The sequence below is a fragment of the Rhinolophus ferrumequinum genome, chromosome 22 (assembly GCF_004115265.2).
Source record: "Rhinolophus ferrumequinum isolate MPI-CBG mRhiFer1 chromosome 22, mRhiFer1_v1.p, whole genome shotgun sequence".
NCBI lineage: Eukaryota > Metazoa > Chordata > Mammalia > Chiroptera > Rhinolophidae > Rhinolophus > Rhinolophus ferrumequinum.
The window spans coordinates 14,744,137-14,764,220 of NC_046305.1; the positions used below are offsets into that span (position 1 = coordinate 14,744,137).

The 20,084-nt window shown below is 40.7% G+C and overlaps 1 protein-coding gene across 1 annotated transcript in view; it reads left to right on the forward strand.

Annotated features, from left to right (window-relative positions):
- LAMC1 (laminin subunit gamma 1) overlaps positions 1–19,407 on the forward strand; it is a 108,316-nt gene extending 88,909 nt beyond the window's left edge. Inside the window, exons 17-28 of the mRNA XM_033092756.1 lie at positions 400–578; positions 1,688–1,844; positions 5,619–5,824; positions 6,257–6,336; positions 7,459–7,596; positions 8,150–8,294; positions 9,509–9,658; positions 9,911–10,025; positions 11,505–11,704; positions 12,747–12,905; positions 15,205–15,304; positions 16,909–19,407. Coding sequence (XP_032948647.1) covers positions 400–578; positions 1,688–1,844; positions 5,619–5,824; positions 6,257–6,336; positions 7,459–7,596; positions 8,150–8,294; positions 9,509–9,658; positions 9,911–10,025; positions 11,505–11,704; positions 12,747–12,905; positions 15,205–15,304; positions 16,909–17,165 — 1,886 coding nt within the window. The 3' untranslated portion in view covers positions 17,166–19,407. The remainder of the gene's footprint in view (positions 1–399; positions 579–1,687; positions 1,845–5,618; positions 5,825–6,256; positions 6,337–7,458; positions 7,597–8,149; positions 8,295–9,508; positions 9,659–9,910; positions 10,026–11,504; positions 11,705–12,746; positions 12,906–15,204; positions 15,305–16,908) is intronic.
- The last annotated feature ends 677 nt before the right edge of the window (positions 19,408–20,084 follow it).

Here is a 20,084-nt window from a genome sequence, read left to right on the forward strand (position 1 = left end):
AATAATACAAAATAGCCCTTAGAATTTGGGTTTTGTAATTCCTTAGTGAGAGAAATATTCAACAGCGGAGAGATGAAGGCAGAGATGAATTCTGAAAGTGCACGAAAAGGGCACTGATGACTTTAATAGGCTAATTTCTGTGCTTTTTAAGTAACATGAAATGTGCCCTCCTCCCGAGGATGCGCATTTTACTTTAAAACTTACTTTTGCTACGAAAATGTCTGTCTTCTCTGCTAAGCAGACTCACCCATGTAAACACTCATAAACAGCCTGTTTTTCAAAAACAAAACGTCTAGTTATAATGATTGTATAGTCAGCTTATTGATACAAACTGAGTTAAAAGACAACGCATTCTTCCTCCTTTTCCTTATTATACACTCTTTTCCCTTTATGCTGCAGCCTGCGACTGTCATCCCGAGGGGTCTCTCTCACTCCAGTGCAAAGACGATGGTCGCTGTGACTGCAGAGAAGGCTTTGTGGGAAATCGCTGTGACCAGTGCGAAGAGAACTATTTCTACAATCGGTCTTGGCCTGGCTGCCAGGAATGTCCAGCATGTTACCGGCTGGTAAAGGATAAGGTAAGCTGTCACAGTGTCCTCATTCATTCCTTTATTCACTCATTCGTTCATTTATTCAGCAGACGTTACATGGCTACTTCCTGTGCATTAAACCCTGGAGAAAAAAATGGTGCATAAGACACACACAGTCTTTGTTCTCAAAGACTCGTGTTCCAGTTGAGAGACAAATAATAAAAATTAAATAAAGACATCCCAAGAGAAGTGCCAGAAAGAATACAAACAGAGAATAACTAGGAGCGGGGAGACGACTTTACAGAAGGCCTCTCTAAGGAAAGTGACGTAGGTGAGATCTTAAGGGTAAGAAGGAGCAGGGGAGCCTTTCCAGGCAGAGGGAACGGGTGCGGAGGACTTGAAGCTGGAAGGTGCCTGGAGCCTGCTGAATGAGGAGGGAGCAGTTTGTGAGAAGATTGGAGAGGTTGGGAGAGACAGCTTATGTCACCCCGTGTTGACCATCGTCAGGAATTTAGATTTTATTCCAAATCTGATGGGAACGCACTGAAGAGTTTTAAGCTAGGGAATCCAGCTTATCTTTTAAGAGGAACACTCTGACTTCTATGGGAAGAATGATGGATAGAAGCGGGGCAAAAGGGGAAGCCTAGATTGAATTGGGTAAATATGTATATTGGGGTGCGGGGGCAGGCGTTAGAGGGGGCAAGGATTGGGGAAGAGAAGAAGCAAAATGGATCTTGGGTTTTTTGCTTAAGGTAGCTGGAGACATTATTTATTGTAATGACTCAGCGAGCGCAGATTTAAGAGGGGAAAAAAAAAATCAAGAGTATAATATTGGATGTTAAGTTGTGATACCTATCAGAGAGCCAAGTGGAGATAGCAGGAAGGAAATCTAAAACACGAGGGAGAGGTCAGAACTGGTGTTTATCAGCAAAGAATGTTTCAAGTCAAAGGAATGGGCCTGACGGGTTTTCTTCGGAAGGCAGAGAAATCAAGAAAAACGATCCACGTCATCTATTTACAAGTAGACGTGAGTGGAGTGTACAGACCTGCGCATTACAGCGTGTCCTCGGATTATAACTCCTGCAGGAAGTATAACTGAGTTCTTTAGGAATACTTGTGTATCCTCCCTTTCCCTTCTCTTCCTTCATTGTGCTTAGGTTGCTGATCATCGAGTGAAACTCCAGGAATTAGAGAATCTCATAGCAAGCCTCGGGACAGGGGATGAGGTGGTGACGGACCAAGCCTTTGAGAATCGACTAAAGGAGGCAGAGAGGGAGGTGATGGACCTCCTGCGTGAGGCCCAGGATGTCAAAGGTACACATGATGAAAAGGGGGTAGCTCCTAGGAGGCAAACCGATCGTTAGAGGCGCCTCCTAATTCAAGGTGAATTCGTATGGGTTTATAAAATTTTCTCGATGTTAAACCATTTGTAGAATAAGATTTATTTTATTTTTTAAACAACAGGTAAAAATACAAGAACCCATCAACGTAACGTTTTAAGATGCAGTAAGCATGGCCTAATTCTCCCAACATATCGAAAACTATTAGATGTTAAAATTCCACGTGTTTTATAAATCTGTTCCATTACGGAGCATTTTAAAATAGTTTTAAAAAGTCATCAAAGGTATGCAGTTGGGGGGTGCATTATTTTAAGGAGAAAATTTAAACTTGGATTTTCTGTCATTCTAGTGAGTGAGAATTTATTTTAGGTACTGTTTCATTTTCTTAGAAGTATCATTTCCGACTACTGCATAAGGGAAAAATTATGGTCTTCATGTATTCATTGAACAGCTACTGACTATGTAACACTTAGTATTTACAAAAGTAAAGATTAGAAGTTAGTGTCTACTTACGAAATTTTCTGTTTCGCCAACAAATATGCTGCTAACATATTAAGAGTACATATTTTATATATTAGGTGCACATTTAATGTCATTTGCAATTCAATAGCTAAGTCCTCTGGACATTGTCTGATGAGACTGATGATAAACAAAAGAGGGGTTAACTGAAGTTAAAAAACAATTGATTTTAAAATATTGACAGTAAAAGGCACTGAGTTTTTAAAACTTTGAAAGGAACAAAGTTACTTTAAATAATTTACTTTTTAAATCACTTTAAATTTTTATTTTTATTTCTTACTCTCTGAATTAAGCTTTTTTCTAAATCTGGACAAGTCCTTTTGTACACTTATTGAGTGCCCCTAGTATGCTGGGCTTTGTGCTAAAAAAACACAAATAATGAAAAGATGAATAAGACACTGCTCCTTCTGTCCAGCTGCTCACCATCTGGCTGAGGTCACTTTTGTTCTGGGGCTTTCCATCACTGAGATACAGGTGTTCACAGACACGCATAGTAAATGTGCACTTGCGACCGCAGTGATGGAGTTCCCTTTTGAGTGCATATTATCTGCATCCATTTGGAGGTAGAGAAGTCTTCCTGTCAGAATACAGGTCAACAAAACTAAACGTACTGCCTACTTCTTGTTGTCAATATCTCTACTAAATAGAATTTTAATTTTATAAAATTACTGATGTAGAAAAGGGATTATTGGATGTGTCTGCTTCGGGCCAGTTTGTTTAATTTTTATATAAGAGTCCAGAAATCCTGTGAGGTAAATTTTTAGAAACTGGAAAATAAAATGAGAGATGGGTAATAGCTTATGTTAACTTTAGGTGTTTGTTTTGATTGTTACATTTTAAGTGTTAAACATAGATAAAAAAGAATTTAAATGTTTCCTCTTCTATATAAACAATAGTTGGGGGTTCGTTTTTCAGCAACAATGTTAAGACACACATTTTGCCTTTAATGTGTTGTGTTGTAACAACAAATTCACATCTGTCCTGCCATATATGTTGAAGAATTGAATGTGGAGTTATCTTTTTTTTATTAAAGTTTATTGGGGTGACAATTATTAGTAAAGTTACATAGATTTCAGGTGTACAATTCTGTAATACATCATCTATATATCACATTGTGTGTTCACACCCAGAGTCAGTTCTCCTTCCATCACCATATATTGGATCCCCCTTACCCTCATCTCCCACCCTCCTCCTTTACCCTCAGGTAACCACTAAACTATTGTCTGTGTCTATGCGTTTTTGTTTCTTCATTTGTTTGTCTTGTTCTTTTGTTTTCAGTTTTATATCCCACATATCAGTGAAATCATATGGTTCTCTACTTTTTCTGTCTGACTGATTTCGCTTAGCATAATCTCAAGATCCATATATGTCACACATGGTACTATTTCATCTTTTCTTATGGCAGAGTAGTATTCCATTGTGTGTGTGTGTGTGTGTGTGTGTGTGTGTGTGTGTGTGTGTGTGTGTGTGTGTATCACAACTTCTTTATCCAGTCATCTTTCGAAGGACACTTTGGTTGTTTCCATGGTGGAGTTATCATTCTTAAGTGCCAGTCAGTCCACCTGAGAGATGGGTTTGCACGCAGGTCTGATGCCAGCACCACCAGCACGTATGAGTAGTGAGGGTGGTAAGAAAGGGAGGTCAGCCAGTACCCCGCCTCAGCTAAGGTCTTCATCTCGGGGCAGACTCAGCTGTATCTAGCTCCCTTTGGCCACCGTGACTACTTTCCTCTGCCAAGCAGGTGATTCTGTTGGACGCAGGCTCTGACAGGAGCCATGGCCATCATGGTCCCCTTGAGCCTCCTGAAAGGCGGGGAGCGTGATGAGCTGCTACTTCGGATAGATTTGGGAGCACCACGGTGAAGTCGGGGTTAACATCCTGTCCCACTTCGACCTCACGCCGTGTTCCTGGCTGAGCTTTCCTACTTAGGTTCAAACCAGCCAAGGTTAAAAATATCTTCGTAATGATTTCTTTTCAGACTATCCCGAAGCAGTCATTTATAGTTTCAACATGTGTTTATTCTGCAGCTTTAAAAGGAGATTATATGATGCAATTGGGTCTTGCAGTTAGACACAGGCATTTGAAGTGATTCTCCCAGTTAGGCTGTCTTTCCTCTTGTCAGATACTGTGTTTCCCTGACGAGCTATCCAGAGAGATTGATATCTGTTACGTTCTGGAGCTTCTAAAGGGAAGGGGGTTTCCATAATTTAGCTGGATGCTTATGCCTCCTAAGTCCAAATGATTTTCTGTGATTTCAACTTGTTTTTATCTTGGGTATTTTCTTAAAAATCTTTAGCTTGTCAAAGACTTGTTAAAGTAATCATCTGAGCAGGGCCACTGGAGATAGTTAGACAAGAGTTTTGCCCATGGATTTGGTGGCCCTGCTCACAAGTGGCTGTTTTCCAAACCTGTTATACATCTTTATTGACCTTGCCTTTGCCCTCTCATCTTTCTTACATTCCTTGGAAAATTTAGACGCCAACACTGAGCACCGTGCTGAGAATAAGAACTGGTCAGTTTTGAATAAGACTTCCTTAATGGTTCGTGTATATTCCTATAAGCTCATGATGTAAGAATTTTAATAATGACAGAATTATATTTGCATGGGCTTCTATTTATCTTTTGATTTATTAGGATCAGGTATGAGGTGTAAGTTAAATGGGCTGAATTCATAGAGAATCATTGGAAGAACTATTCAAAAACAGAAATCAGTTTGGAATACATTACGTGGGTATCCCAGGGGGCCTGGGGTGGCAGCGAGAGTCCATTTAGTTTAAAGTACGAACTGAATTTAATTTGCCTACTTCAACATCGGAACCTAGTTTTTTTCCTAGTTTAGAGAAATGTCCAGCTCTCAGGGCTCGTAGTACTTTTAACAACTTTGCATTTTTATGATGAAAGTGGGCAAGTGCAGGAATATCAAAGTCTTTGCTTTATCAGGCATTGCTTGGGTATCGTCTCTTTGCCAGTCACGGTGTAAGCCTGGGGATACAGTGATGAGTAAGAAAGGACAGGTACATAGTGTGATGCATGTAACTAACAGAGGAGGTGCTACCGGGAGCAGTAATGACTGACCAGCGCTGCTGATGGGCTTAGGGATAACGTGTCAGAAAGACGCCGTGTTTGGAAGAGTAAAGATAAGTACAAGCAGTTCCTCAGATTTCGTGTGAGATGACGTGACTCCACCCCCCTTCAGATAATTTATGCACCTTCTGCAATGCCATTGCAGATGTGGACCAAAATTTGATGGATCGCCTCCAGAGAGTGAATAACACCTTATCCAGCCAAATTAGCCGTTTACAAAATATCCGGAACACCATCGAAGAGACTGGAAACTTGGCAGAACAAGCACGTGCCCGGGTAGAAAGCACTGAGCAGCTGATTGAAATCGCGTCCAGAGAACTTGAGAAAGCAAAGATTGCAGTTGCCAACGTGGTAAGTGACTTTGGAGCCCTGAGGTGGGGGCAGGGGTCCCTTGGTGATTTGTAGCAAGTGGAGTGCTCCTTCAGCTAAGTTGACGCCTTGTATCTTTTTGTCTTGAAACATGGAGCAAGAAAGCCACATGGCTCATAGTAGTCATGAAATACTTATCAGGAACTGGATACAAACCAAAGGATACATGGCTCCTTTCTCTAGCTTTGTTCCCTTTATGGCACTAGACAATTTAAACTTCCTTTAGCCTTTACTGAAAATAGAAGCAATATGCTACAATCAAGGATGCTGGTATGAAAGTAAAAATCTCTGAAATTAAGAAGAGGCATTCTTTTTGCTAAATGATGTTAATAGAAATTTAGTTTGGACACTTGCTTTATTAAAATTAAGCAATGCAACCCTTTAAGATTGGTGCTTTGTTTATTTGCTGGTTAGTCCATCACTCAGCCAGACTCTACGGGGGACCCAAACAACATGACTCTTTTGGCAGAAGAGGCTCGAAAGCTCGCTGAACGGTAAGCTGCTGGCTCCTGTTTAATGGTTAAGTTATGGCTTTCCTTATGGTGTGGACATGTTGTCCCATCCTTGACCTGCAGACGCTTTCCACAGAACCCACTTTTGCGAAGTTTGCTCTCTTTTCTGAAATGTTACCAGCTACATGTATTCTTTTCTTCCCTTTCCTTTGAAATTGGAATATTTACTTTGAATATTAGAATATGATGATTTAAAGGGAAATTATATTTTCACATCTGAAAGAAAACCATAACATTTTTAGATGTGTCCAAAGCAATTACATGGGCTTCCTGCTTTAACATACGCTCTCTTTCTGCTCTTTGTAAATGTGAATGTGTACACTGTGTGGTTTAGTTCATAGAACAGTCATGGTTTCATAGCTGGATTTTCTGATTAAAAGAAGACAGGTGGACACATTACAGAAAGCGCCCAAGAAAATTAGGTCTTGGAGATCAATTAATGCTGTTATACTTCATATGTGAATTTTGATGGAAAGTTTACCGTACCCAAAAGAATGGCCACATATTGCAGTGTGACAATGTCATGTGAAATTTTAGAGCTAAAAAACAAACTTAGCAGTTACCCAGCTAAAATGCATTATTTGGCTGGAGTCCCTATTGATGTGTTTCTTGCCGTTTGGTGTTGAGTTGCTTTTCCTGGCCAGTAATTAGGTTGCATGTATGAAATCTGAATAGTCAAAACTATTTCAAGACTAGTAGTAACTGAACCAGAAGTAGTGATTGAAGAGATTATCGGTCTGGGGTTTGTGTTTATGAGCAGATAAATGAGTTTTTGTAGCATACGTGTTTTCATATGTAAATTACTCTTAAGTAACTTTTTTTCATATAAGTAACTTTTTAAAGAAATACGAACATTTGCTCCTATGTATTTTATACCATTAATTTTCTTGGGAACTCATTTTCTCAGATTACAGAATGCGATTTGTAAACTCAGGCCCACTGAGATGACTGCAAAATTCCAAATTTATACGATTTCCCAATGTTTGTAAAACTCTGCCCCCATTAGTATATGTATGTATAATAAAGTAAGCATTACTTAAATTCTACTTCTTCCCCGATTAGCTGTTTGTGTTTCACGATTTGTTTTTTTCTTATGTGTTATAGCCACAAGCAAGAAGCTGATGACATTGTACGAGTGGCAAAGACAGCCAATGATACATCAACTGAGGCATATAATCTGCTTTTGAGGACACTGGCAGGAGAAAACCAGACAGCAATTGAGATTGAAGAGCTTAATAGAAAGTGAGTGCAATTTAAAATTGGCTTATAGCCCTTCAATTGTTCTTGTAAGTAACACCAGTTCAATGAAAAATTAAATGCTGGCATGTTCAGGGTATGCATTCATGCAGTAAGATTTCTATTGTTAATCATGCTTTTGAAATGGTGCTGTAATTAGAGCAGGGTATGTAGAGCCACGGAGAATTTATCTGATCCAGTTCCTGGTACTGCAGAGAAATGTAAGAAGACTAGCCATGGTACTTAAAATTCTGCATAAATGAAAACAGAAGAAGAGAAAAACAATTCATAACATAGAGAAAATATACTTGAGCTACAAATATTTAAAAGGTGTCCAAAATAAGAAAGGATCAGGTAACCCATATGTTATAAATAGATGTGATGAGGTGATGTATGCATTTCAGCTATGTTGGTATTAAAGAATAGCATTTTAATCTCATGTTTCCTTTGAGGTTTTGGAAATACTGTCACAGTGATTTAAACTAGAATGAATCTGGTTAATATTAAGATGCCCAAAGCAACTGAGTTTTTCCATTAAATCACATTTTTTGTTCCTTAGATATGAACAAGCAAAGAACATCTCACAGGATCTGGAGAAGCAAGCTGCCCGAGTGCATGAGGAGGCCAAAAGGGCTGGTGACAAAGCGGTGGAGATCTATGCCAGCGTCGCCCAGCTGACGCCTGTGGACTCAGCAGCCCTGGAGGTATGGGGCTGACAGCCTGTGTGCACAGGGCTCGTCGGCAGTGCTCCCACACACACACACACACACACACACACCTCAGGGCCCACACACACACACACACAACACCTCTCAGTGCCCACACACACACACACACACACACACCCCTCAAGGCCAACACACACACACATACACACACACACACACACACCCCTCAGTGCCAACACACACACAACACCCCTCGGTGCACACACACACACACACACTCTCTCTCTCTCTCTCTCTCTCTCTCTCTCTCTCTCTCTCTCTCTCTTTCACCCATCCCAGTCTAGGTATAAGAGCTCTTCTGTCTGCCCAGCAACTATCCCTGGTTCCTACCTCCACTTTCCTCCAACTGACTCACTGGTGAAGTTCTATTTTAGATATGTTCATAGAACTTACTGAGGTGAATAATCCTGTGACTATAAACATTAACTAACAAAGACTACTTTAGTGATATGAATAGTCGCTCCAAAGTCTTTGATATAAATCCAAATTACAATATCGTTGGATTAATTAAAGCAGAATACAGCTGTACCGTTACTCCTGGGCACTGCTAAGTTGAGAATGAGAGGAAAATAAAAGAGAATGGTTTAAATGAAAGAACTACATCAGAACTAAAATATTTCGGAATTGGTAGTATTTTATTTCATTTGTACCCTAATCATGAATCCTCATACCAGGCTCTAGAAAAATGGTATTTGTGTGTGTGTGTGTGTATTTTACATTAAACTTGAAATTTATTAAAAATTTCACTTCTTACACCCGAGGCTTTGACTTGATTTTCACTATAAAGGTTTAGGTCTTTTCAGACATGTACACACTGTATGATTCCACATATGTGAAATTTGAGAAAGGCAAATCTAATCTATGATGATAAATTGGCAGCTGCATTGTTGGAAAGGTGGGTGTGGAAATTCACTGGAAAGAGATACAAGGAAATTTCCTGGGGTGGACACATTCTGTGTCTTGATTGGTGTGTTGGTTACAGGTAAATATAGATCAAACTAAGCATTGTGTGTTTTACCATGTGTAACGTATACCTCAATTTTTGAAATAACGTCCCTAATATTGTGACCTGTGCTGTTCTTTTAAAAATATCTATTGAGTGTTAAGTGTGATAGCATTACTTAAGCCTTCCTTTTCATCAGTTTAACTGTTTAGTCTAAAAATATAGTGATCTTACTTGGTTTTCACAGAATGAGGCAAATAAAATAAAGAAGGAAGCTGAGGATCTCGACCGTCTGATTGACCAGAAGTTAAAAGATTATGAAGACCTCAGAGAGGACATGAGCGGGAAGGAACTCGAAGTAAAGAAACTTCTGGAGAAAGGAAAGATCGAACAGCAGGTTGGTTTGCTGTCCAGTTGCTTCATTTCTTGAAGCAAAATTTGAAACTGTCCAAGCGTGAGCTGTGCCTGTAGGTGTGACCACAGTTGGAGGGGCATCAGACCATGTAGTGTTCCAAGGAGGGCTTCCTGCGATGCCCTAACCTACAGGTGCTGGCAAGTCTCCTGCTGGTAGCCTGGAGGTGCCTGGTCTGTTAGGAGAGGGGGCATTTGCCTTGGAGGGTCCAGCCTCTCATATGCCGTGTGTTTGCAGACTGCCGACCAACTCCTAGCCCGAGCTGATGCTGCCAAGGCTCTTGCAGAAGAAGCTGCTAAAAAGGGACGAAATACCTTACAGGAAGCCAATGATATCCTCAACAACCTGAAAGGTATGAAGGGTCAAGTCGGGAAATCTGTCTGCTTCCTCCACAGGGGCGCGTTCTCGCTCTTTTTTTTTTTTTAATTTTTACCAGGAGATGCTCTGAACATGCGCAGTATGAAAGGTAATATAGTAGTCCGCCCTTAACATGGGGAATACTTTGCAAGATCCCCAATGGATGCCTGAAACCACGGATAGTACCAAACCCTATATATACTACACTATGTTTTTCCTGTACATATATACCTATGACAAAGTTTAATTTATACATTAGGCACAGTAAGAATTAACAACAATAACCAGTAATAAAGTAGAACAATTATAATAATACACTGTAAGAAAAGGAATTGAATGTGAGCTCTCTCAAAATATCCTATTGCACTGTACATATACAGTGTGGCTACTGGATAAAGGGATGCTTCAGGTTCCAGGTGGAACAGAGCAGGGCTGGTGCAAGATTCCATCACACTACTCTGAAGAGCATGCAGTGTAAAACTTATGAATTATTTATTTCTGCAATTTCCCATTTAATATTTTTGGACCATAGTTGACCGTGGGTAATTGAAGGTACAGAAAGTGAAACCATAGATAAGAGGGGACTATCGTATAATAAATTCCAACTACCCATCATCCAGATTCAGCAGGTATAATTGTTCCTATATTGACTTCATCCTGCAAAACCCACCTTACTTTTTTTATGAAGTATTTCAGAGAAAAATCCCAGCGCTCATTTCATCTTATGCCTGCATACCTTAGTATGAAAATCAAAAGAAAAATGGAATTTTATTATGTTAGGATAACTTACATAACCAAAATATGCCAATTTAGCTGATTTCTGTTGGTAAATGGAGATTAATTTTCTCTGCCAATTGTATCTCAGTCTTTTTGTTTTCTTCTTTCACCCAGATTAAAAAAAAAAAAATGTGCTCAATTCACTGTGTAGTTCTGGACTTAACCTCTGATAAAATAGCCACAAGTTCTATAAATATGGAAGCTTTATAGGATAGTGGTTGAATGTAGAGTCCTGGTGTCAGTGGATTGGGTTAGAATCCCCAATCTACCTCTTGCTGTCTATCTTTGGGGAATTTATCTACCTCTTTAATCCTCAGTTTTCTCACACATAAAGATGATACAATGCCTGCATTACAGACACATAGAACTCCTAACTCAGTACCTAACACATAGTAAACACTAATAAACTGCAACTTTTAATATTGCTTGAGATGTAGTCATGGCATACTAAGCACCCTGCATGAAAATACATTTTTCAAGTCAGAATTTGCATTCCAGTAACAGCTGTTCACGCCTCTGAATCTTCCCTGTAGAGCTGTGGGCTTTGTCTTTCTGAGATTTCAGTCCATGCTGTTCGTCATTTTACTCCCCTGACTGCCGTGGTTCATAAAACAAAATCCAGTTGCAGCTTCTCGAAAAGTTTCCCTGTGGGTTTGTTGAGAGTTTAGTTCAAATGCATTCCTTGACCTTGTTTCAGACTTTGATCGGCGCGTGAACGATAACAAGACTGCCGCAGAGGAGGCTCTAAGGAGAATCCCTGCCATCAATCAGACCATAATGGAAGCCAATGAGAAGACGAGGGAAGCCCGGCTGGCCCTGGGCAATGCTGCCGCCGACGCTACCGAGGCTAAGGGCAAGGCGCACGAGGCTGAGAAGATCGCCAGTGCCGTCCAAAAGGTGTGTGCGTTCCTCTTCTCAGAACGGTCTTTGCTCCTGTATTTCTCTAGTCATTTTCCAGTTTCTTTCTAGATCCCCAAAGCCCTCGCAGATTTTTTCCTCAATTCCAGTAGCGTTATCTGAAACCATGCTTGTCGTTTATTTATTTACTAAGCCTCCGAGTACGTAACACATTGATCAAGAGGGAGACTCATCGAAAAAGCTCTTGACTCTGAAATTTCTAGTATGTCTCAGTGGCAGGGTCTGAGTTGTGAGGAGGTGGATGGCTTCAGGGACCCACGGAGCCCTCTCCTACAAAGAATGAGACTCTTCCTTAAATAAACAGTTCTTTAACCTGGATAGTTGACATTTCTTTTTTTTTTTCTTCTTCAGTCTCGTAGAGAGTGCCAAGTCAGTACAACTTTCAAGCCGCTCATTCAAGCATATTGTCGTATCTGAGCCCCACCCATTCAGGATTTCTGTAGCTACCACTGCTGGATTCTTTCTACTCATTGTAAAGAATAATTTCTTTAGGCTGTCATTTTCCTACTTAAAGGTCAACCTGCTTGTTTTTTTGAAAGGAGAGATTGGAGCTGATTCTAAAATGATGTATTTGAGAATCACACACATCTTTTAGTTTCTTTAGAACAGTCGGTTTTGGATTAACTGTATTGTATAAAATACTCGTATTTCAGGATTATGTACTTTTTGTACATTATGATGAACTGCCACGTAGAACAAGGCCTGCTTGAATTTAAATGTTTTCCAAGTGAAAGAATCTAATCAATATGATGTGATGGAAAGTGGACACCATTTGAATGTTGAGCATTTGCTAGCTGTGTGAACTCAACTAAAAATGACAATAATAGAACTGGAAGTTTTAAGGATTAAATAAGAGGAGGCAAAAATAAACGATAATAAGTCAGCTTACAGTACAAATTACTGTCCTGTTCATTCTGGATCATCTTTTCACACTACTTTACAGAGTAAGGAGTGGGAGCGTATTTTAGAAAAAGGGAAGCTGTCCATTTGGTTCATTACGCATTGTTTATTTTGTGCCCAGAATGCTACCAGCACCAAGGCAGACGCCGAAAGGACTTTTGCAGAAGTTACAGAGCTGGATAACGAGGTGAACAATATGTTGAAACAGCTCCAGGAAGCAGAAAAGGAGCTGAAGAAGAAACAAGATGACGCTGACCAGGATATGATGATGGCAGGGATGGTAAGCCGCTTCGGCATCATGTGCTCAAGGGCAAAGCGAAGGGTGTTTAATCAAAGCATCACTTTCACATTCGCTTCTTTTTTTTTTTTTTTTTTTTTTTTTTTTTTCCCCGTTGCATTTGCTCGTCAAGAATTTGGTTAGTAAGCTTACATTGAAGACAAAGAACTTGGGTCTTCTGCCCGGTTGTTGCATAATTGTCCTGTCCCAAAGCTCCTCTCGGTTAAAAGCAAAACACTGTTTTGCACATTTGAGGTTTTAGGATATTTAAAAGTACGTATTCATGGTTGTGAATGGATCATTCATAGACAGTATAAAATCAAAAGGGAACACAAAGGGATGCAATGAAAAGTTCATTTCCTTCCTGCTCTTATTCTCCCAACAGTCTGCTCCCGAGAGGCAAAGACCAGTTTCTTGTGTACAAGGACGTTTCTGAAGCTGGCAAAACATACTAAACTTACATCCAATGTAATTTTTCACCTTTCATGATCATGTGTATACATAACACTGTTTGTAACAAAATTGACTTGTGATGCATGGCCCAACAAAGAACGAGGGCCCATTTTTCTGTTTTATGCCATATTTTACGTTTGAAAGACTTCAGTGTACTCAAAATGGAAGTATTCCTTTCCAGTTCCTTCTGATTACAAACCCCGTAATAACAGCCATGGACTTGTTTAATTGTGTCCTTTCAGTGCAAGGAAGGGACCCTTTTTCCATTCCTGTTAAAAAAACAAACAAACTGGCCCTTCCCTCTGGGTCATTTTCACCTTGAGATAGAAAGGGGAAATACTAAGCCAGTTAATCTAGATAAAGAAGACTCTAGGGAATTGATCAAATGAAGCATCCCTGTATAAAAACCTTATTTTATTATGCCGTATCTCCTTTTTGTGTCCTCATTTTCGGTACCAAGGTATGGCTCAAGTGGAAATTCCCATATAGTAAAATTACGTATTTCTTATGTGTGCTGAGGGTCTCTGGATTTCATCTGTAATATGGTTGTAGAAACATTAGATTTAGAGCCTACTGAAAGAAAGAGAAGGTTGTGTTCTTTATAAGCTCCAAAAGAAAAGTATGGACTCAATTCCAAAGGGTGGAAAGAAGATTCATTTTTTTTGTTCCTCTTGGTAAAATAACTTCTAAGAAGCACACAACACTGTCATATACACTGTCCCATTTATGTTTATGTCCATCCTGAAATAAACATACGCGTTGGGCCAGTGTTGTGTGAGTCTGTAACAACATGTTTTTTTTAACCAGAAGAGTGCAGGCTTACGGTTGTTCCTGGAAGAATAGGTTAAATGCGTTGGTATCGCTCTCGGAGGCCACTCCTAGGTCCTTACCCCTCTCCTCGTATCCACACAGCCACGCCTGTGAAGGCTCAGTAGGAACGGCTGTGATTTGAACAGACATTAATCATTTATTTGTGAAGGTTTTTTTTTTTCACCTTGCTTTTTTTTTTTTTTAATTTTCATATTGTTTCTATCTAAAGCTTTTACACTGTCTTGATCCAAAACCTAGGAAAAACAATTATGTAGTGTGGAGCTCAAAGCCACTCGTGTGTCTCCTGACTAGATTTATTTGTGAGAGCATCTGTTTTCTGATATTTAGACACTTCCTCTTCCATGGTCGTTTCCTGTGACTCACGCACACGTGTATTTATTCAGGTTCCATGGAATTTTCCCAAATGTATTTACCTTTGGTTGATTGTTGAATGTAAATTGTATTGTCCCAGTATGTGTGTGTGTGTGTGTGTGTCTGCAGGTCACGGAGAGGGAGTTATAGAAGTTTTCTGGTAATAGGACAGTTCTGAGAATAATAAAGTTTTCAGAGAATAGGACATTTCTGATAAGTCCCTAAGAGTGCCCTGAAGGATATGTTTTGGGTATAAAATGTAGTTTTTATGCTCATTCTTTAAAAATAACTTGTTTCTGCTTAACGGGTTTTATTATGAATATACCTCCATGTATTACTGAGTGAGAAAGTGAGAAAAGCAGATCATATTGATCTTTGAAATAACCAATACCGTCAGTGCAGGCATACTGACTGCTTATGCATGACTGTTGTATGCATGAAAAATTGCAACATCCTCAACATGAAGATAGGACCGCCTTTCTCCACCCCACCCCACCCCCCCAAAAAAAAAGAGATCCTGCAGTGAGAGATTGTAGTTTCATGAGTTAGGAAAGGGGACAGCATATGAAAATTAGATTTGTTGGCTCATTGGGGAAAAAAATAGTTGAAGAAGATGAAAAACACCATCAGGACTATTTGTATCCTTCATCCGTCTCCCCCCGTGCAGGCTTCACAGGCCGCTCAGGAAGCTGAGATCAATGCCAGAAAGGCCAAGAACTCTGTCACCAGCCTCCTCAACCTCGTGAATGACCTCTTAGAGCAACTGGGTGAGTAGCCAAAGAATCATTTTACAGTTTTTGGAGGTTCTGATATAGTTGACTCAAAAGCAGATATTATATACAGTGTGAATATTATGTGAACTGAATCATTACTTTAGGTTGTATTAATTCAACAGATACTTACTAGGTCCTTCCGTGGACCTAAGAGACTTACTAGGACCTAAGTATTGGCAACTGACTGTGGTCCAAGGACTTAACAAAATTTTGAGGATGTGCTGCCAGCGAGAGTGGCTCATCTATGGTCGAGGTTTATAATATAATTGAACAGAGATTATTCTTAGCTCATCCTGCTGGCAGAGTGTCTTTAAAGGATTTAAAATAATAGGATAAAAGAACAGTGATAGGATAAAAGAATACTTTCAACTGCCTGGAATTCTCTTCATTGGCTACTTTACAGGATAATCTGATGAGATGACAGTTTTTATGCCAAAAGAGAGAAAAGGCTTGATTTTTTTGAGGAAATCTAAGCATACTGACGCGCTCTTTTGATCCAGTTTGATAGGTAGCAGGCTTCATGCTAAGACAGATGTACTTTTGTCACCAGCCTTCGTTATAAAGTTGTAGTAACAGTCTAATCAGTGTAGCTTTGCAGCAAGGCCTTATATTTTAATGTCCTAGCCTTTAAAGCTCGGTCAGTGTTTTGTTTCTTGGGTTTTTTTGGAGGGATGGAGGGGTGTATGTTTTTTATCTGTCTCAGATGTCAAGAATAATAAATTGTGTGCCATCAGATGGATTTTTAAAATAAAAGTAAGCTAGAAGAAGTAGTTTTTTGTGGCAGAAAGAGCTGGATTGTAAAGTTCGTCAGGCTTGGGTTGGAATCTTTGCTTTGTTGCCTGTAAACTGCAAACTTGGACAAATTACTTAGCATCTGAGAATCACTGATGGAAAATGGTCTTGTGGGACTCTAATCAAGTGCTGATTGCTGCGTGGCTGCCTGCTTTCGCTTGTTATGGAAACAATTCCTTTCAAAAGAACCTCTTTTTTTCTTGCTGGTTTGAAAGAGAAGCTTTGCAGAAATGATTTCGGCATTCCACCCTGGCCATTTTCCACAGGAGAGCTCTGACCAGTGTGAAACTCCTGAGAGCCGGATGTCACTCCCAAAACCAGCCCAGCTTGCCTGGAGTCTAAGTGCTGAGGGCTTAGGGTCCCAGCTTAAAGATTTCTACGTGCGTTAGATGGCACTGAAATGACACACAGATTGCCTACATAAACACGAAAAAGCTATGCTTACCAGATGACAGTCCAATCCACAAGTCTAGAACATGGTAGCTACGTATTTAGAAAACATTTCACAAAAACCATTTTCTCAGGGGAAAAAATACCATCCAGCCCAATATTCATTATATGCCCTCACCCATTCCCGCTGGGTTGTGTCAGTGGTGGTCCTTGGTATACATTGTTTATGGCCCAGTACCACATGAATAATCGGCCCCAAATAGCTAAAACAGAGAAGTCACGTTGGCAGGCCACCTCTGCATGGTGGCAGCGGTCGGGTCTTGTTTATAAAAAGGCTGATGGCGGTACCTGTGCAGTGACGTTATACTTCTTACCCCGTGCATCTGTTCTCTTCTGTGTCCTTTTGGGCTCTACAGGGCAGCTGGACACAGTGGATCTGAACAAGCTCAATGAGATTGAAGGCACCCTGAACAAAGCCAAAGATGAAATGAAAGTCAGCGATCTAGACAGGAAGGTGTCTGATCTGGAGAACGAAGCCAGGAAGCAGGAGGCCGCCCTCATGGACTATAACAGAGACATCGAGGGGATCATGAAGGATATCCGCAATCTAGAAGACATCAAGAAGACCTTACCGTCCGGCTGCTTCAACACGCCGTCCATTGAGAAGCCCTAGCGTCTTCCGTTGGGGCTGGAAGGCAGCACTCCCCGACCGGGGAGCCACTGTGAGCCCGCAGTGTGCCTTAACACAAAGATTACATTTTTCAGACCCCCCCCACTTCTCTGCTGCTCTCCACCGCTGTCCTTCTGAACCAGGAAAAGTCACAAAGTTTAAAGAGAAGCAAATTAAACATCGTGAATCGGGAACAAAGGGTTTTATCTAATAAAGTCTCTCTTCCACTTACGACGCTCCCTTACCCACACTTTCCCTTCTGAGTTGCGTGAGGACATGGCCCCCTGCGTTTCCGTGCAGTGGCAGGAGCACTTCGTGGGAACCTTGTGTGCCGGGGCTGGGCAAGGAGCCCCCGCTCGCTCGGTGATTCCAGCAGACCCTCCGCAGTCTCAGTATTCTTGTTTCTATGAAGGAAAAGTTTGGCTACTCGTAGTAGCATCGTGATGGCCAGTATTTCCAGTCCATAGATAAAGAAAATGCATCTACACCTCCTGCCCCGCCCCCCTCCCTTTAAGCGAAAGGAACTAACCAACCATCCTGTGCCAAAGGTATCGGTCCTTTAGAATGTCGAGAGCCATCACCAGTCGTGTTAGCTATTTTGAGAATAGGACATGGAGCCATCCACGGGTAAGGATGCAATTATGTGTGACAGTCTCCGGGGGAACCGAGACTGCAGACGTAGGCTGACCTTTTTCTCATATGTTACCAATTGACTAGGAAGATAAACTTTTTTTCACATCTTGGGGCAGCTGGTTATGTAAGTCTGGATGGGCAGGTTGTACTCGCCAACAGACATCTTTTGATATTCCTATAAATGGAATTTATACAGAAGAAATAGGGATATGATAACCACTAAAGTTGTTTTCTTTTTTGTTTTTTTCCAAAATCTACTTCTTAGAGCTTTTTTAGGATGTTAGTATGGGAGCTAGTATTATCTGACAGAGAGCAGTTGGTCCCTAACATCTTGACAAACGAAGCAAAAGCAAAACAAGTCTCTTTGTCCTAGTCTTTGCTAGCAAAGGAATAAAACCTCGGTACAACGTGTATTGTCAGGATCCCATACACCCATTTTTCTTCCATTGGGAAGAGATGAAACATTTGACCCTCAGCCTCAATTTTCTTCTGATGTTCCCATCTTCTAGAATCCCTCAAAAAACGTGGTTTGCCAAATCCTGGTGGCAAATACTTGCACTCAGTACTTCACACAGCTGCCAGACACCATCTAGTTCCTGCACTTTGTGATTTAAACCCACTCTAACCCTTCCCTCTAAGTGCAGAGGGAAGACCCTTTTGTGGAGTTTCCTAGTGGGCTTCTCAACTTCTGATCCTCAGCCCTGCTGTTGTCTTCTAAGATCACAGTGTGACATCTCCCTGCCACACAACCCCTCCCTCCTACCAACCCACCACTGAGATTCATATATACCCTTTAACACTATGCAACTTTGTACTTTGCGGGGGAAAGAAACTATTATCTGACACACTGGTGCTATTAATTATTTCAAATTTATATTTTTGTGTGAATGTTTTTTTTTGTTTGTTTGTTTATCATGATTCTAGAGTAAGGAGTTTATGTAAATATACTTGGTCCTATTTCTAGAATGGCACTGCCTGTTCACTGCTTCTCTCCATTTTTCCTCTTCACTGTCACAATGTGTCTGTATACCTCCTCCCCTTCCATCTGCAATGCTTTGGATTGTATCTGTTCCCCACTGTTTTGTTCTTTGCAGCGTCCCCGTTCTCGCACACGAATATCAACCTGCTTCCCTTCACACACAACCACTGTAAAGAGGTGCTTCAAACCCTCTTCCATCGCAGCCCTCGCGACCCCAAACTACGGCAGGCTGTTGCGAGGCTGACGGGACATGGTGAAATGAGGACATTTCGCTGAAGGATACCTTCAGCAGCAGTGTGGGTCTAGCCAGGAATGAACTAGAAGTGCCGTTTCTGCAGTGGTTTGAGCTGGATGGGTCAATGTTATAAGCAATTGCGTAGGTACCACGAGCTCGCAGAGTCAAGAAGAGTCCCACAGAGAGTGGGGAGGCCGTGTCATTTGGTTCTTCCCCTTGCACACGGGAGTCTCCTCTTGCACACCAGAATTAACTACAGATGTGCTGCCTTGGCGTACCCCTAAGCTTCCACTCTGCTGCTTCTCTCAGGCTTCTACTATCCCAGGAGGCATGGCTCTTTCTTGCCAAGTTTTCACATCAGTGTTTCCTAGCTAGTTCCTCTTGTCAAGTGGCCACATCCAAACAGAGATTTTGGTCAAGGTTTCGAGAAAAGGACTGAAGACAGACTGCTAAGTTCGCTTTCCATCAAGCCTATGGGTTAAGTTCACTCCAGGAGGTCTTAGGCCACGGTGAAATTTGTTTGGTTTTGTTGTTAACTTTTTTTTTTCTCCTCCATCTGTGTGGTATATTTTTAAACAGAATTTTATTTTTAAAATGAAAGTTCTTTAAAAGATGATACCTTAATTACACTCCTGCAATATAGCCATTGTTTTATTGTATAGTTCCAGTTATCTGTATTCTACGTAATAAAATTGACAGGTGGCTGCTGCAGAAAGCTGGGTGTCACAGGGAACACAAACAGCTGTCCCCTAGAATGTTTCCTCTTAATTCCAACTGTGGCCCTTTTACATGTGCCTTCTTCACTTTAGTCGTTTGCCTTAATCTCTACAGTCTTGCTCTCCAGGGTGGTGAATAAAATGCAACACTTGGCATTTTTTTATGTTAAAAAAATAAACCAGTATTTTATTTATAATAAAATCTGAATATTTGTAACCCTTTATATTTGGTGTGGCTTAAGTGTGGTACTGGGTACATACGATGTCTTAAAAGGTATGATGAAGGTAAAGCTGATCATGTCTTTTTTAGGTTACTTGAGAACAGTGTGTGTGTGTGTGTGTGTGTGTGTGTGTGTGTG